The sequence below is a fragment of the Neovison vison genome, chromosome 3 (assembly GCF_020171115.1).
Source record: "Neovison vison isolate M4711 chromosome 3, ASM_NN_V1, whole genome shotgun sequence".
Lineage (NCBI taxonomy): Eukaryota > Metazoa > Chordata > Mammalia > Carnivora > Mustelidae > Neogale > Neogale vison.
The window spans coordinates 124,200,627-124,218,990 of NC_058093.1; the positions used below are offsets into that span (position 1 = coordinate 124,200,627).

At 60.3% G+C, this 18,364-nt stretch overlaps 1 protein-coding gene across 9 annotated transcripts in view; it reads right to left on the reverse strand.

The window, feature by feature from the left end:
* ATP9B (ATPase phospholipid transporting 9B (putative)) overlaps positions 1-18,364 on the reverse strand; it is a 223,685-nt gene continuing 205,321 nt past the window's right edge. For all 9 annotated transcript variants that reach the window (XM_044242779.1, XM_044242783.1, XM_044242781.1 and 6 more), the window contains 8 exons: positions 18,065-18,209; positions 17,841-17,905; positions 16,966-17,121; positions 16,821-16,885; positions 11,874-11,982; positions 4,784-4,841; positions 3,918-4,121; positions 1-156 (listed from right to left, as the gene is read on the reverse strand). In XM_044242779.1, coding sequence (XP_044098714.1) covers positions 20-156; positions 3,918-4,121; positions 4,784-4,841; positions 11,874-11,982; positions 16,821-16,885; positions 16,966-17,121; positions 17,841-17,905; positions 18,065-18,209 — 939 coding nt within the window. In that variant the 3' untranslated portion in view covers positions 1-19. The remainder of the gene's footprint in view (positions 157-3,917; positions 4,122-4,783; positions 4,842-11,873; positions 11,983-16,820; positions 16,886-16,965; positions 17,122-17,840; positions 17,906-18,064; positions 18,210-18,364) is intronic.

Genomic DNA, 18,364 nt, shown 5'->3' on the forward strand with positions numbered 1-18,364 from the left:
CCGCAGCCCCGCGCCGCGCCTAGGACGAGAGCTTGGAGTAGCTGGGCGGGGCCAGCCTGCGCTTCAGGTGCTTGAGCGCGTAGAGCGGCAGACAGCTGACCGCGGTGACCGCCGACACCTTCCACACGAAGGTCGCGCTGGTGATGAAGGCGACGTCTGCGGAGACACAGGAGCGAGCGTCAGAGGCGGCCTCCAGCCCCCGCCGCCCGCAGCCACGCGGGGCCTCCCGCCGCCCGTCCCGCACCCGCCGCCCAGTGCTTCGCTCCACGGAGCAGAGACCCGAGGGTCAGACGCGCGCAGGGACCCCGAGCGCCCGCGGCGGCCGCAGGTGCACGCAGGGCTCGGCCGCTGGCTCGGGGAGGCGACGCCACCCCGGCGACCCGTGCCACCCCGGCGACCCGTGCGACCCGCAGGCCAGCTGTGTGGGCGGGAGCGGCCGTCCGGGGAAGCCGCCGCCGGCCACTCCCGGGCACGCGGGCGCGTCTCACGCTCACGGAACAAAGCGGGGCCGCCTGCGTTCCGCGGGGAGATGCGCGTGCAAGAGCCGAGCCGGACCTGGTTCTCCCGCGGCAGCTGCCCCTGGGCGCCCGGCAGGCCGGGCCCCTCACGGGAGTCACGGCTGTTGCACGCGGTGAGCCCAGGGCGCTCCTGCCCACAGCCGGCGGCTCAGGGTCTGGATTTCACCCGGGAAACTCCCTGCAGTGCGTCTCGGGGACTCGACCACTAAGACACGGAGGCAGACCCGCGGCAGGGAGGGTGCACGGCGCCCTTGGCGACACCCAGAGGCCCGGCCGGGGCCCGCACCAGGCACGCCAGGCTGGGGGGGATAAGCCCACGGGGCCGCCTGCTTGGGCCACGAAGAGTCAGTAAGGAACAGAGGCAGCTGCTCCCGCCAGGGGTGAGTCTCCAGCACCGTCCAGCTTCGCCCCTGCCTGCGAGAGGCCGCAGCGCAGACCCAAGGAAAAAGCTTTGCTTCTGCGGTGGGACCACGCTTCTCTGCCACGAGTGATGTTCCAGTTCGGACAAGGGAGGAAATACACAGTTCCTGCCGTTGAAACTCGCCCAACACACACATTTCGCAATCTGCAGTTCTGCCGCGGAGACGCTTTCCTGGTACAGCTGCTGCGCGTTACCGTCGTGTTCGCCTGCACGAGTTCACCCGGCACCTCGCGCGACCACGGGCAGCAGAAGCCCAAGGCTCTTCTCTTTCCCTCCTGGTGAAGACGAACCAACCAGGAGACCGCCAGAGCATGTGGGGCATGCGACTCGGTGACAGAAAATACATGTCGACTGTTTGTTAAGGGTTAATGCTTTGGCCTTCAGAGGGATTTTCCCACAGCCCCAAACCAACTGTGACACAGACACATTTACTGCAGCAACGCTCTGATGAAGCCACCGATCAGGGAGGGCCACCGGTATTGGAAGGCGGGCAAGTCAGAGCCGAACCCTCGCCCAGGGTGGGACCCGCTCCAAAGTGGCCACTGAACGTGGAGAACTTCTGGAAGCCTCCCAGCCTCCTGCAGAGGAGCCCAGGACGTCCGTACCCTGTAGGACAGCCCACTCCAGAGGGCCGAAGGCACGGCTGCCAGCAGAGTCGCCTTCTGCTCAGCCTCCTTTGAGGACGCTTCCACAAGTGGCGTTCACAGTCTGTGTCCGCACCACGTCCTCTCTCGGCAGCCCTGCGGGCCCGCTGGAGGCTCTCTCCTGCTCCGCCGAGTACACTGCCCTCTGTACTGGGGTACCTCCCCCCTGCCCCAGGACACCTCCTCCAGGCACACTCCTGTGCCTGAGGCCCAGCCCGCAACCAAGGCCGCTCCACTGGCTTCTCCCTGGAGCTCCCCAGATTTTGTCTTCACCCCTGAGGGCGTCTGGAGCCTCTGATGAAGCTGGGTCTTGGCGTGAGTCGGTCCCTGTCCCCGGCGGGCTCTTTTCCCTGCAGACACGCAGACTTCAGATTTAGGTTTTTCCTGTGCATTCTCTTTCTGGGACCCCGTGGTGGCCAGAGGGCAGGCCTCCTGGAGGAACCCAGAATCTCCCTGGTTCTCACCCCTCCACCTGACTCTTTGCCTCTTTGGTCATCTCTTGGAGGGCCCTTGGCTTAATTTTGGACTCCTGCTACGTATGTCTTTGCTAACATGCTTCTCCCCGAGGGTTCCTCCCACCCTCTGGGCCCCTGGACGCACTTCCTCTGTCTCGTCCGCCTGAGGGTTTCATGTCCCCCTCCCCGGGTTTGTTGCTGTCTTCCCAGCTGCTGGCTCTCGGCGCACCAGGAGCCACGAGGCTGGGCGAGAACCTCTGTGGGGTGTGTCATTTCTTCAGCGGCCTCGGCCTGAGCACACGCCTGTCAGGCCCACCAATGAGCCTCGCGGCACAGCAGGCCGGGCACAGGACAGGAACTTAACACTCAAGAGTGTGAATTTACAGGAAGTGCTTGTTTGCACGGACAGTGGCCTGACGAGCAACTGTCTGGAGGGGACCCGGGCTCCCCGGCTGCCGGGCGGCAGGCTCCTGCTCTCGTGGGAGGCACGAACGTCAGCCAGTCGTGGAGGTTGGGACCTCTGCACTGGTCCCACAGGGGTAACAAAGGCCCAGGACTAAGCAGCCTCACCCAGCGACAGTGAGCACTTTAGCTGTTACTATGGTCACTGACAAGAGCACCAGGGAACACGGTGCTGTTTTCCCTTTTCTGAAAATCCTCTGGGAAATTTCACGTCAGATCAGGAAAGCACCCCAAGCCGTGTTTGCTTCATGCGGCGTGGACTTGGTGACCGTGTCCGCCCTACAGGGCTTGGGCCGGCTCTGGGAGCCTTGGAGCACCTGGCGGTGACGACCAGCAGGACGAACGTTGCCGTCGTCTTCTCGCTGCCCTATTTCTAAAAACCCTGAAAAGATCATCTGTGCTCCGTGGGCAGCACGGGTCAACGCTGGGGCAGGGAACGGTGTGACGAACGCTCTCTGGCTGGAAAGGCTTGGGGCAGGGGGCAGCCGGCGGAGGGGAACGCAGACCAGGGCGGGCTGCGCGGGGCTTCTGGGCACAGCGAGCTCCTCCCGCGGCCAGTGGGCCCCAGGTTGTAGCAGCAGGAGCGTGGGCAGGTCCCATGAGCTTGCGGCTAAGGGCGAGTCTGGCCCCCTTTCCCTCCGCTCTGTACAACAGGGGGACAGGGACGAGCTTGGTGGCCAGCACAGCACAGTCGGAGAGCAGCCCAGCGGCCACGTGTTGGAACGGTTCTGTGAGCCGCTCTGTCGAGGTCACCGGACCGGTGACACTGGAGCTGGGATGTGCACAGTGACCCTGCCACGGTGCCCGTGATGCTTCGCACACACTGAAGAGGTGCTGGGGCGGAGGCCACCAGCGCGCTGTCCCGCGGCCTCCGTGTCCAAAGGCGGGCCTCGGCTCCATCTGGGGAGCTTATCAATTAGCAAAAAGGACAAATAATGCAGCTCTTGTGGAAGGGATTTTTGGAAACGGCCATCTTCAATATAAACTTTTGAAAAGCCAAGAGGGTGACAATCTGAATTTCGTAAAAATTTTTTTGTAAAAAAACTTCACAAAAAAATTTTTTTTGGAAAGAAAAGTTCTATCTTTCCATAAAAATAAACTTTTTGTGTAGTGAAGCCTTCTGATGTGGGTTTTATTGTGGCTTGCAAATTAAGACAGTGTATCAAGAAGTAATAAAAAGGTGCGCCTGGGTGGCTTGTGAGCTAAACCTCTGCCTTCAGCTCAGATCATGATCTCACGGTCCTGGGATCGAGTCCCGCATCGAGCTCTCTGCTCAGTGGGGAGCCTGCTTCCTCCTCTCTCTCTCTCTACCTACTGTGATCTCTCTGTCAAATAAATAAATAAAATCTTAAAAAAAAATAACAAACAAATGTGTAAAAATGAGTAAGAGACAAGAAGGATTCCCATGGCAACTTACCAAAATACTCGTTTAAGAAAGCGAGGGAGGCCACGTAGCAGCCCAGGCTGAGGACCTCGGCCACCACCATCAGCCAGTGCCACGTCCTGACGGTCAGGGCCACCATGAGCAGCTCGGTGAGGATGAGGGCCGTGAAGGAGATGGCCACCACGTGCACAAACTCTGACTCGAACAGGAGCAGAGCCCCGTACATGAGGATGCCGCCTGCAACACACAAGCACGGGGACCCGCGGCTATCAGAGGGCAGGACCCAGCGCCGGGCCAGCCCGCTGCGCAGACAGGGCCGGCCGTGCGAGCCGACGTGCATCACACTCGGAAATGCAGGATCACGCGAACCCCCTACTCTGTGTGGACAAACGATTTACTTAAACTCTGGACTATGAAAAAAAAGACGTGGCCCCAAGGAGAGGCTTAGGAACGTTTTAGTACTTGGGGGAAAGACCAGGCCGTCGTCAATCAGCGAAACTGTGTTCGCTGTGATCTGCCTAATCGGCTAATTCACCTTCAGCGACCTCTCGTTTATCTGGGAACACTCACCAGAGGGCTAACTGACTTCTGTTTACGTAAGTGAGGTTTCCCACGGTCTGGACATCGCTCCGTGAAAGGAAAGCACTTGGTGGGACAGGATGTGGGACGTGGTTGGTAAAATGTCTATAGATTAACGTTTAATTAAAAACGCGCATCAGTAACCGACCACCCGGTACCCTGCACTGTGAAGGGCCCGGCCGGCCGCCTGCTGGAGCACTGGTTCCCGGGGCAAACACTGCGGTGCTTAGCACCGACAAAACTCGAAGCCTCTGCACTTCAGCCGAGCGGGGAAAACGCCACCGCTGGCAGGAGACAAGCCTCCATCCAGCCCGTCTTACCTTGGTAAACACTGACCAACACCCAGACGAGGAAGGTCTTGAAGGACAAGGATCTTCCCTAGGGTAAACAGTGGAGTAGGTTAGTTAGCAGAGAGGGACAACACGCGTGACTCACAGGTTTCCAAACGGCTGGTTACGAGTACCTTCTAGAAGACCCCCAGGCCCCAAGCCCACGAACTGGCCCAAGACTTGCCTTCCTGTCTGTGCGCCGTGCGCCTGGCCCAGAGCAGCGGGGGCCCCCACTCGCGCTCTGCTGACCTTTAGGGCACAGCCACCAGCTCCGCGGCTCCCCGGCGCGCGACGCACATCAGCAAACGCTGGAAGCACCAGGGGCAGAGACTTTGTCATGGGAACGGCTCCCTTCACGTTCTTATTTCTCGGGAACAAACACCCCTGAGTTGACCCCGTAGCTTCTCCAGGTGAGAGAGGACGGTCTCTCTTGGCTGGGGCCGGGGTTCGCCAGCCCGCAGAGCCCTTCTGGAGAAGATGCCACGTCGGTCCGTCCACCAGGGATACAGAGTGGCTTTCAGACGACAGCCTTCACGGTTACAGCCACGATGGGGCCGCGCGGGACGTGTCCATGATGGAAGAACTCGGCCTGCGTCCCCTCGGCACCCAAGAGGGAGACGTGCCGTCCGCCAGCCGCACGGGCCTGCGGGTGCTCAGGGCTGGTCCCCGGCAGTGCCCGGCAGGTGGGGCCGCGGGCGCGATGGGCGCCGGACCCGTGTGGTCACACCCGGCATCACCCCGATGGCGCAGCGCAGCGTGTCCGTCACACAGGGCAGACGCGGCCGCCAACGACACACCGCGAAGTGCGAACGGCTCGAGGCTTCCCAGGAGTCCGCGCCGCGGGTTAGCTGTGCTGGGTAGCGGACAGGTGACCCGCGACATGGGTTTGAACTGTGCGGGTCTGCTGATGTGCATTCTTTAAAAATATGGTATTTTAGTATTTTATATTTTAATAAATATGGTACTGTAAATGTATTTGTTTTTCCTTGTAATTTTCTTAACTTTTTTCCCTCCAGCCTGCTTTATGGTAAGAACACAGCAAAGAACACGTGTAGCGCCATCCGTGTTTCCTGGGGTGGGTGAGGTTTCCGGTCACCAAGAGGCCCCTGGGTGCTGGGGGAGTCAAAAGTGATATCTGCAGATGTCTGTGCAGGGGGTGGGTGCCCCTGACCCCACAGTGTTCAAGGGTCAGCAGCAAATGCCCAGAGTCCGAAGCTCTGCCGGTGACCTGGGGCCTCAGAGGCACATCAGAAAGCACTGCCCCAAATGGCCCCGAGGAGGGATGAGCTGTTACGCAACAGATGCCCCGGGGCGCCCGCCGCAGTGACCTGCAGAGCATCTGAGATCTGGGCCACGCCCACCTAGACTTGAGTGACGACTTTTCAAAAGGGACACAGGCCACGAGGCAGGTGTGGCCACTCCACCACCTTCCCGGGAAACACCGGCTCAGACCTAACAGGTGTCCCTGAGACTGGTCCTGGGTCTCAAAGGGGCGGGAGGGTTCAGGGGCCACACGTCCACGTCTCCGTGCGGATGTGCCAGACGCGTTTCTCTGCCCGGACACCAGCAGGGGTTTGGTCTTTCATAAAACTCATGCAATTAGGTACGTGGCTATTTCTATTTGAATATTTTAAAAGAGAATTTAATTTTTTGATATAAACATGGAAGGTTTCCTCTGTAGCTAGACTTGCTGACATCTCTCCACTCTTTGATGTGACATAACCAGCCGTTTACACAGTGAAAGGAACAGAAGGGGCTGTTTGCTCTCCTGCATCAGGAACTATGAACTTCCCCCACGGGGCCTGTGAAAGTCAGCACACCCCTGTGCACACTGGCCAAAGCTCTGTAGCAAGCAGACCACACGTTAGTAAGGCAGAACACTACAGAATGGGCACAAAAGCTGTCAATAAAATGACTGAGACACGATGGGACTGTGCATCGACCACGAGCTCCTGGATGTGGAGCTTCTCAGGGCCCCAGACCTCAGCTTGGACAGACGCAGTGAGCGGCTCATTGTACTTGGTGGCACAGATATGCACGAACACCGGCCACTGGTGGCAGGACCCAGCCCCGCGCGCAGGCGCTCTCCTGGGCCCACACGCCTCTCCTTCTGTGTTAGCGGAGGAAGAACTGCCGGTCTCCAGCTGCGGAAACTCCCCTGGCAGGAGCTCTGTCTGGAAACTGCACAGACACCGCTCAGGGTCTGGCTGGCCCGGGTCTGAGTCCTGCTCGGGGCGCCTCGGGGCACCCCAGGGCACACACTCAGCCTCTGCGAGTGGTCTTGTCCTCCGTGAACAGAAGTGACAATAGCACATACTCGTGTGGATAAAAGGAAATAAGCAAAAAGCCAGAAACCTAGAGAATGTTTAGTATTTTGGGGATAGATCTTAGAGATCCAGAAGTACGTTTCTATTACGGACCAACCAAACTATAAAAGTAAAATCAAGCAAATCTTGGGAAAGGTTAACCCTTCCGCAGGTCGTGCGAACGACTCACTAATCTACCTTGGTCTGAGACACGTGGGGCAAGGCGGTCGCACATGTCGGTACGGCCACCTCCCGCGGCCCCTCCGTCCCCGACTCTGACGACCCCGATCCCAGGACACTGCCCACCCGTCATCTGGGCCCAAAGCTCCACATTTCCCAGGGTGCCAGGCAAACGGGACCATACGAGCTTCTGAGTCAGGCTGCTTTCGGGTAGCAAAATGCATTTAAGATTCCCCCGTGTGGCTGGACACTGGGCGGTGTGGCTGCGGTGACCGGCAGCCCTGGCCTAGCGGCCACCACTTCCTTACAGGATTCTGTGTGCCACGAGTTTTCACTTCTCTTGGGTAAATGCTGCGTCATGTGCTCAGTGCATTTAACTTCACCAGAACTGCCGAACGGTGCCCATGCCACACCGTGTGCCCGTCGGTGGGGAGCGAGCACATGGCCTGCCACGCGCGGGACCCTGCCTTGCCGTGGTTCCCACCCGCCGTCCCCGCCTGAGACACGGTGGTGAGCACAGTGTCTCCAGACGCTCACTGGCCACCTGCACGTCGTGACCCCCCCGTGCTGTCCCTTCAGGGATTTTCTCGTTTCGATCATGGGGTCGTGTCCTTCCTGACTTGTGAGGTTCTTTGTACTTTCTGGATACAAGGCCTCTGTCGGGACTGTGATCTGCCAGGATGTCCAACGAGGATCCTGCCTCTTCACTGGCTCAGCAGAGCCACCACAGAACAAAAGTCTTGGATTATGATGAAGTCCAGCCTGGCAACGTTCCCCTTTCTGAATCAGGTGTCCGAGCGGCATCTAAACAGGCCTGCCCCAAGGTCACGCACGTGTTCTTCTGCGTTTTATTCCACAAGGCGAACAGCCGTACATTTTATGTCGGGTCTAGGACTCATTCTGAGGGAGCCTCCCCAGAACTGTGAGGGTGGCTGGAGGCTCCCTTCTGCGGGCGGCTCTGACGGCGTCTGCTTTCCCTTCGCGCTTGTCAAAGATCTGCTGTGACACCTGCGGCTCCTGCCCCGGGCTCTGTCGACCCCACTGGTCCAGGAGTCTGTCTTCCGCCGAGAACGCCTTGTCTTGGGTAGAGCGAGTCTTCCCAACTGGCTCCTCTTTTTAAAACACGGTCTTGGTAATTCCAGTTCCCCTGACTTTCCATGTCAATTTTGGAATCTGGCAGCTGTTGGGCACATGGAGTTTTCTGGTCACATTCTCTTGCACCTTTCCAAGTCCCTCTCGACGGCGTCCCACGGCGCGCATCCGGCATACAGTTCGTGAAACCGACTTTGCTTCTCTATTGCCGAGACTGTTCAGAACAGCCTGGCCACGTCCTTCTATTGCCAAGGCTGTTCAGACCTCAACGGTTCCCCGCTGGCACACAGAATCAGAAAGGAGAAGAGAGATTTTTTTTCCTTGAATCCTACCCCCTCGCCAAACTTACTAGTCCAGAATTCTTGGGGCTTTTCCACAGAGATGACTATGTCACCGGCAAACAGGTCCTCCCCTAATTTCTGTCTTTCACTTCTTTTTCATGCCTTATCACTGTTATTTCTAAAATTATAATAAGAATACAAGTATACATTCCCAAGCTAAAACCATTTGAGAATACTCAACGGGAAGTAAAAACACAGCGAAGTGAGCCTGACAGTGTGTGTCGGACGGCGTCAAGGATTCTGACGACAGACCGCAGGACACCTCCCACTCGACTCCGCACAGCTCTCTCCGCTGCCACCCAAGCCCTCCGCGGTTAGGTTACCCTCGTGAGCACACAACAAGGTGCTGCTCGTGGAGCCACAGCTGTAAGTGTGAGATATCAGGACCACGTGGGCCGGCTCAGGTGAGCGTGGGTGACCCTGGATCTCAGGATCACATGGCCTTTCTCGAGGGGCCACAGACTGGGGTCAATTGAGTCATCTGTGCCGTTGGGAGGGGCGGACACACAGGGTCCCTGTCTCACTGGCAGCATCAGAAAACATCGTGAGTGACGTGCGAGCATTCGAAGCAGAGTCTGACCTTTAAAAGAGGAACAGCAGCAACGTTCACAGACACGTCACTTTCTGCAGGGGTGAAGTGACAGGGCTTCAGGAAGGGGAGGGGAGGGGAACGCTGCTTCTTTGCCGGACGGCTCCGGATGGCTCGCGGAGCCACTACTGAGCAGAGCGCGGACTCCAGGCTGGGCTCAGGCTCTCCGGAGAGGGCTGGGAGCAAACATCTGTGCTCCGGATTGGCCGAGCCCATTAGGGGATCTGTAAGGCCTGGGCTCTGACTCACGTTTCAGAAAAAAAAGACAGGCTATCAGATAAGTACGAAAAGCGGTATTTTCTTTCAAAGCATGGTACTTTCCCCCCTGTTCTGCTCGGGATACGTACGCTGCTTCCCGATTCCTCTGCAGGTATGTTGGGAATTTGCTGCGACCCTGGCCTTCTGCTCAGAACAGGCTGGATGCAGCCCTGCCTACAGCCTGTTCCGTGCTGCGCTTGTCACGTCCTTCACCCCGAATTTACTTTTTCTCTCCAGACTGAGCGTGGGCTTCCTGGGCCAGAGTGGCGTCTTGGGCCACCTCTGGCAGCCACAGACCCAGTGCATGCTACACGGACAGGCCAGGCGGACGGGCCTCCCGCGGCTCCGCCAAGTGTCGCAAGTAACGGAAAGCTTCCAAATCTCCGCTTCAGCAAGAAAACATAACTAAACTGTATCGAGTTCGGTGGTAAAGTACTTTAGCCCCACTTTGTTTTCGAAGGATTTCAAGTGGATCAGATTTTGAACGAAGTGTTTACACTAGAAACACAAGAGGGATGGATGTTGGATCCTGAAGAAAAGGAGCCTTTTCTTCAAGGAAGATCCCGAGCAGTGAACTCCCGTCCCAGTCACGGAGGAGCGGCGTCCGGCTGGAGTGCGCCGAGATGCTCCCAACTGGTCGCCGCCACAGAGACGGGCTCTCCCGCTCAGTCAGCGCTGAACACTCCTTCCTGACACACTCGTGCTTTCTGGTCACCTCATGGGGACGTCTGCGGATTCATGCCTAGCTGGGGCCCTGTGGAGATATTCTTGCTCCCAGAGCAACGGAGGTGCTGACGGCCGGACTTCTGACCCACGGGGACCGTCAGGCCTCCGACAGTGGGTGCTCACCCCACATCCCACCGACAGGACTGCTCCGACGTTGACCGTCTGGTGACGGCGCCCGGGCTGACCCGCAGTGACCGTGAGCAGCGGAGACACTGGCCACCTGTGATTCTAGGGAACTCATCTGGTTTTGTTTGTACGTGAGGAGCTGGTTTCCCCCTTACGCCTGTGAGGCAGCATTTAAGTGAACATTTCTGGAGTTTATGGAAATAAGGAAACACATAATCTACTAAAATTATAATTCCTCATAAAAGCTTCCTATAGCTTTTAGATCTTTGATCCTGTTCTGTTTTACTGAATGATAATGGTCTCACCATTTTAGAGTATTAAACCAAAAGGTTTTCCTTTTGCTGGAAACACTCACAGTACTAACCTCAGGATACTAACGCTGAATAGAGACGCCTTTGGAAACGTGTCTATATATGCATTTCATGATGAAACCAAATACGGTGTCATCGGACAAGGGCTGACATTTTATTTTACACTGAGCTGCTCAACTAGCTTTATTTCCGTCCTCACTGGAAAAGCCACGTGAGCACTCCAAGTGTTTTCCCAGAACCTTTAAGTCTCGGTTCCATCCGGCTCCTGTAACACCATGAAACCTGGCGATCAACACGGCCAGGGCAGGCACAGGATGCGGTTCTGAGCGGTGGGCGGTTCTGGTTCTTCCTCCGCACTGCTAGGGTTTTAAAGATCCGAGTCAGTAGTTTCAGGTTATCATTTATGAGCCCAGATGTGATTGGGGGTGAGTGGGTTTTGTTCTCAGGGCTGCTTCAGGAAAACTCCAAAGGCACCGCGGCTCGTCCTTGGAGGACTGGGGGTGTCCCGTGGAGCTTGTCTTCCACGCTAGAGAAAGAGGGTTTCGTGAAGAAGTGTGACCCGCTTGACGCTTCCTTCAGGAATGCCTGCATCGGACGTAGCTCTGCGTCAGAGAAAGGGATCTTTGGCAGGTTCAGGGAGCACACGATCCCCAGTAGCATCTCTGTTACCTCAGCCCTGGGTCCCAGTGACAGACTCTCCATCTTTCCTCAGACGTGATTCTGAATGCACGGCGGAGGGGGGCTTGGGCAGGCACAGGACTCCCAGCCGGCGACTCTGAGTTCAAAGTGCAGGGATGCTGCCGCGGTGGACACAAGCCCGTCCTGCCCCAGGGGACGCCGCAGTCAGCCAAGTGTCCCTCACCGGGCACTCGTCTGCCACAGGGCGAGCCCAGTCACCACGGGTTCAAACATGGTTGAGCACCTTTAAAATTTCAGGTGTGGTATGACATCAGAGCTTTACTGCAAACATTCGAGAAAACAATTTTTTTCCCTTTTTAAAGTTGAACTCAAAAGGAACACGCCAAAAACAGCTGGTCGTAAAAACCGTCGGAAGGACAGACGTTACTTAAGACCTTCTGGCAGCTGCTTCACAGCGGGCGCTTCTCCCAACACCAGCACTGGGTCTGCTGGTCCCCGGCCCTGAGCCTGTACCTTGGTGAGGTCCTTGTAGAGCTCCGGGTAGAGCATGGCCATCTCCGGCTTCACATCCTGGTCCAGCACTAGCGAGAACACCGGGAACATGGTGTAGAGAGTCGCGTACCTGCAACCGAGACAGGGCGGTCAGCGGGGAGCACGCGCCGCGGCCGACACACCTGTCCTCAGAGGCCGGGCCCCGACACGCGGCCGCAAACTCAGATTCGATCCCAGTGCTCAGCGTGCGGTGTGGAAACCCCATCTGGGAGCCACAAGCGCTCCCAGGAACCCACTTTCTTAACGACACTTTCTATGTTGAGGTCACTGTGGACCCACAGGTGGGGCACGAAGAGAGCCCGGGGCCCTTGCCCCGGTTCAGCCCGCGCACACCTGCAGCCCAGTCCCCCCGCCGCCCGCCCCCCTCCCGCCGCCTCTCTACGTCCCCTGGCGCGGCTGCGTGCGTGCCTTCCCACCCAGCCCGGCTCCCAGGACGCTGCTCGGGCGCCGTGGCAGCCGCTCCCCACCGCGGGCCGCCGGCTAGCACTCGCGGTCGGGTCGGGCCGTGCCCCCCACCCCCCGACCTGCTCGCTCACTCACTCAAGGGCATCGGGGTCATCCTTGGTGTTCGGTTCTCACAGAGCACAGCTGTGACCGCTCCCCGCACGGGTGTCTTCGTGAGTTTCCATTCATTCCAACAGGAGGGCCACCTGGGGTCATCAGCCCAAGGGTCTCATTGCGGAGAAACGGGCTGTGCCGCCCCGCCTGGCCGGGCGCGTGCGGGGCCTCCGCTTCTCCGCGCGCCCCACCCGTCTCCCTGATGGCTACGGACGGGAACATCTGTGCAGGCGCTCGCAAGCCAACTACAAGCTCCGGGTCAAACGTCTGCCCGAGCCGTCTGTCTGTCTGCAAGCCGGACGGCTCTCTTTGTGCCGGAACGTGAGTGCCCAGATGTGGGGTGGCGAGTGTGTGCCGTCGCTCCTGAAGGAAGAGCTCGCCCCAGGTGGCCGTCTCGGTCCACACTGCTCCCTCCCACCTGGTCCTGGTGAGGACTCCGCGGGCCCTGGGGCCACTCCCCCCGCCCCCGCCCCGTCTTCATGGTTTGTCCTCTGTCTCCCCGAGTCTCTGTGTGACGTGTCTCGGTGTGGAGGTCTCTGCACTCACCCCTTTGGGAAGTTTTCAGCCATTCTCTCTCCTCCAGCCCAGCACCCCCGTCCTCCCTCCGGAGCCCCAGGGACACGAAGCTGTGGCCCCTGAGGCTCTGCTGGTCTCTGGGCTCTCAGGGTGCTCCCAGGGGCACCGTCCCGCGTCCCGCCCTCGGCGGGCCTCCGCTCTGCTGTGGGCCGGGTCCGTGGCCTGTGCTGGGCTTGGCGGTCAGTTTCCATCGGGTTCCGCTCTCTATTTCTTATTTCCAGGCGGACGTGTTTCATCCTCCTCTGTTCTCCCTGCTCCCGCTGCTCCCTGAAGCACATCTTCGTGGCGGCTTCGACTCCCGTGTCACACAACCCCACACCTCTGGCATCTCAGGGCCGATGTCTATTAGCTTCTTGACTCACTCGGAGCTCTTCCCGGTTCTCGGCGGAGCAAGTGACTGTCTACTGAAACTTGACACCTGGGTGCCACGTAGAACACTGGGTCTCCTGGCGCTGCTCTGCTGGGAAGGGGGTGCTGCTGTCCTCCCCCAGGTGGGGGACAAGTCTAGGTTCCTCCGTGTGTGACACCCAACGAGGCAGCTTGTTAACGCTGGGTATGTGTGTGGGGTCTCGGCTCCGCACTTTGCAGGGAGGTGGGGGGTGGTGTTTCCGCGGCGCTGGCGGGAGCAGAGTGGCTGCCGTCTGAGCAGACCAGAGCACAGGCGTGTTCCACCTGGGCACCCGCGGGCGCTAGGCTGTGCTCAGGAAGTGCACCTACACCGTCTTTCCTGAAGCAGGACTGGATTTCTTCTAAATGACTTGTGCACCTGTGACAAAGCTCTGCTGCCCGGAAGGTACCCAGGGGGAGACCCAGGTGGGGAGATCTGCGTGTGGGCAGTCCTGTCCTCAAACGGGCTTCTACGGTCACTGGTCCAGATGGCGCTGCCCCAGCCAGGGCCGTGGGTCACGGAAGGGCACACCGTGTCAGGGAGGTCATTTCGGCCTGCCTCCTATCGCTGCGTGCCCATGGAGGCCACCGGGGGCCGAAATCCAAGTGCTTCAGAGCGGTTGGTCCTGCATGAGGTTAAACAGGCTCAAGACCAGAACTTTCTCCATATTTGTTTTTTTCTAAGGTTTTTAAAATTTATTTGACCGGGAATGAGAGAGAGCACAAGCAGGGGGAGCAGCAGCAGAGGGAGAAGCAGAATCCCCGCCGAACAGGGGGCCTGACGTGGGGCTCGATCCCAGGACCCCGGGACCACGACCTGAGCTGAAGGCAGACGCTTCACTGAGTCACCCAGGCGCCCCATTTCTTCCTAATTTTTAACTTCGTCAATCTTCTCAGAACTCCCACCCACTTAGAATGTGGAGGCTGAAGGCACCGGGGAGTCCGGCAGAGCCCGGCTGGTGGGCACAAGGCAGGTGACCCCCTCCAGCACCTGTGGACGCAGCCAGTCCCAAGCGGTGGCCAGCCGTCACACGAGTGAGCCCCGCAGCTAGCTGAGGGCGGCCTTTCCCCGGGGACGATGCCGAGAACGTGCCACGCTGGCAGACGACAGGCAAAGAAAGGGTTGGTGCAACAAGGTGGGACAGGTTCTTGACCCGGCGTCTCGTGGAGACGTCCACTTGCTGACCCGCGCAGTGAGCCTTTCAGGGGTGCTGTGACACACAGGGTTCCCCAGGACTAGGCCAAGGAGTACTTCCTGGAGGGGAGGCCACAGTGTGTGGCCGGACTGTGGCGGGAGCACCCACGCTGCCTCGCCCGCGTCAGCGGCCCCTCCGAGCCGATGTGATGGAGCAGGGCAGACACCTGCCACATGAGGGGGGCCGTTTGCGACCCTGCAGGCTCCAGGGCCAGAGGTTCCGTCTCAGGACGGGGCTCCCATCTCGTCTTCCGTAAAAGCATCGCTTTCTGCCCCAGCACATGTGACGGCTGTTCTCTAGGTGAGGACAAAACTGATTTACGGTTTCCTGTTGAAGAAGTTTCGCGTAAGAACCTCTCTCCTCCACTCCCACCAAATTCCGCATATTAATGCTTAAGAAAATCACGGCTACCTCAGGTGACGGACGCACAGAAAAACCCCGAATGAAGACAACACGGACAGGGGCTTCAAAAGCACTTGGGGCTCCTGCAGACGAGGGAAGGATCCAGTTGGGCCCGCGGCCGCAGCTTCAGTGGCCCGGGCTCTGCCATCTAAGGAGGAGTCACCACCGTCCCCCAAATTTTCCTCTGAGTGTTTCACGTCCATAGCTTTAAATCATGAAAGGAAGTGGGGATGGTCACGCGTTTCTCTGGCCGCCAGGAAGCTGTGCGCCAGGCAGACTCCAGATGCGGCAGGGTCCTGAGTCACCCCACGCTCTCTGAAGGCCCTTCATGGGAGGGGCACCGTGAAGACCAAGGCAAGGGAACGGTAAAGCGTGGCTGGAGCTGTTGGCGCCCTCACGGTCTCCCCTTGGTCGGTGCTGGAGCCGCTGGGGAGTTGGCGGCCGTGCGGCACAGCTCCGGGCACCCTGGACGCCAGAGCAACAGCCGTGATGGGAGTGGCCCCGCCCAGGCCCGGTCCATCGGAAGCTCAGGCCAAAACGCAGAGCTGGCGCTGTGGCCTGCAGGAAGGTGTGGGTCCGGCTCTCTGGGAGAGGTCCACCCAGGTGAGGGGAGGAGTCCCCGGCCAAGGAGACAGCCAGTGAGAAGGCGCGGCGCCCGGGGAAAGGGCGGGCCGTCACGCCAGCTGGCCCGGGCAAGTGGTACACTCAGGGCCAGCCTGGCTTGGCGTGGGGAGAGCAGCCCAGGCTCCCCGGTGGACGAAGCCTCAGGAGCGGCAGGAAGCATCTGCCACTGGCTCTGTCCTGCGAGGCTGGCGACTTGCGGCCCCAACGTGTTTGGCCTGATAGGCCCCGCCTACTGCGCCCAGTCTCTTTCAAATTATCGGGGACCTTGGGGTTCGGGGAGCGGTCCGATGAGACACGTTCAGGAAGTGGAGTACTTCGAACACCTCCTCGGGGCAGAAGAGCTCATCCGCCTGTTCTCCGCAGCCCTGGAAAGCGTTTAGGGAAGCCAGCCTGCCTGAGGCCGGCCCCAGGAGGTCCTCCCAGCAGCCCTGTGGCCTCCAGCACATTCCCAGGCTCCCTGGGCAACGCCTTCCTCGCCCGTGACATGGCAGTGTGAGGTGCCCCTTCCCCACGATGCCATGCGGAGGGGGTAGGGAGCGCTGGGGTGACCTGCTGCTGCCTTCCGAGTGCGAACGCGTATAGGGAATGCATGTTCTGCGGGGCTGGTGCAGGGGCGTCGGGAGGCTCCGCATGCACCTCACTGCCACAGTGGTTTTACGTCCTGGCAGAAGCCACGGGATGAGGGGAAGAGCAGCTCCAAACTCGTTCACCGTTAGCGGAACAGTGGCGGCCCCAGCAGCACGCACGGGGCAATCTCCGACCTACCCTCCCCGGCTGCCGAGTGGGGACCTTGAAGAAGAGAGCTCGCTACCACTGGGGAGACGGCCGGTGTGCACTCCGGCCTGTCGCGTCCCATCCCAGCGCCCCGTGCCTGCGCGTCTGCTGCTGAGTGGTCACTGGTCACGACCCAGGCACACCCCCTGAGCCCCAGCCCCCCGGATCCCAGCCTGCGAAGGGGCCGCCACGGCACCTGGGCGTCCCCCAGGGACACCGACGTTCTCCAGACCAAGCAGCAGCAGATGGCGAGAGGCCCAGCTCCCGACGCGGGTTCTTACTCTCAACACCGACCAAGTGCGGTGACTCAGACACGCTCTAGCAGTGGTTCGGCGCCTGGAAGTCCTCCCCGACCGAAGCCGGGCAGGTGTGCGCGGGCCGCCCCACTTACCCGACCATGAGGAATCCTTGGTACAGCGGCACGGACGCGAAGTAGAAGACAGAGGAGAACACGGCCTTTGGGAGAGGAGAGCACCGGTCAGGCCCACACTTGCCCTCCCGGCGGCCCCGCCCGCCCCGGCGCCGGCCCCGCGCACCTGCATGGTGGAGATGATGAGGCCCCGGTGCATGACGAACTGGCCGAGCGCGGCCGAGCGTTTGTAGCTGCTGCGTCCGTGCACCATGAGCAGCCGGCCGACGTGCCTGAACTGTGCGATGGAGAAGTCCGCGGCCAGGGCGGCCTGCCTGCCCTCCTGGAACGAGCACAGGGCCTTCCTGAAACCCCGCGCGAGGAGCAGGCGCGCCCAGAAGGGACCTGCAGAACTCGGCCTCCGCCTGCTGGAGCCGGGCGCTGTCCCTACGACCTTGGAGGGGACGGGCTGACAGGGTGTGTCCGGTAGCCACAGGCAGCTCTGCAGGACGGCAGGACCCCCCTCGGCAGGACGGACCTGAGGCAGAGAGCTGAACGTGGCACCTGCCTCCAAGACTGCCTTGGGGTCCCGGAAACAGCCGCTAGCTGTGGGGGGGCGCGAGGCAGGCGAGGGGAGAGCTGTCAAGGCTGCTACCGGACACTGTAGGGCACCAGGAGGCACAGCGGCCGAGGGGAAGAGACGACAATCAGGCTCACTTCCACACAAGACAAAGCCCGACCGCAGCTCACAACTGGGTGGAAACACCGACATGCAGGCGTGAGCGAGATGCTGCCGGTGCCAGGACGGCAAGAAGGTTTGCAGGAGGCTGGCGGCCCCTGGGCTGAGCCTGGCAGGGAGGGGATAGCGGGGCGCTGGTCTCGGGCTTCCCTAAGAATAGCAAGGACGTGGGGACCGTGGGGGGCTTGGCGCTGGCGGCCCCTGCTTCCTACCTGCACCTCCCAAAGTCTGACGGGGCAGTTGGTCGGCCTGGGACCCGAGTGTGCGGCTCAGGGCTGGCGGGAAGCACACGGGACGCCATGGCGACCAAAGGGCCCACGTACCTTCCCCTCGATGCCGATGCCGCAGTCTGCCATCTGGATCATGCTCACGTCGTTTCCTCCGTCACCTGGCGACAGGAACATGGAGGCCCATCCTGGTGTCTCTTCCACCGGGAGAGACTGTCTCCGAACACCCAGCTCCACCCGCTGCTCCGCGACACAGCGAGCTGCCGCGGCTCTCAGGACCCCACCTCCCTCGGCCGCCCGCTCTCGGGCCGGGCACTCACCGATGGCGCACGTGCGTCTCCCCGTGTGCTGCTGCAGCAGCTTCACGATGCGGGCCTTCTGCGTGGGCGAGCAGCGGCAGCACACCACGGCTGGGCACTGGCAGGCCAGGTCCACGAGCTCATGCTCATAGAACTTGAGGCAGACCTGGGGGACAGAGCCTCATGAGCACGGCCGCCCGCCACGGCCCGTGGGGCGCGGAGAGCCAACGTGGGGGGACACGCTGCCCGCGCCCTCCACCCAGCTCTCTGCCACCCCGTCCGGCTGGGAACCAGAGCTTGCAGGGACATGGAGGCCGCAGG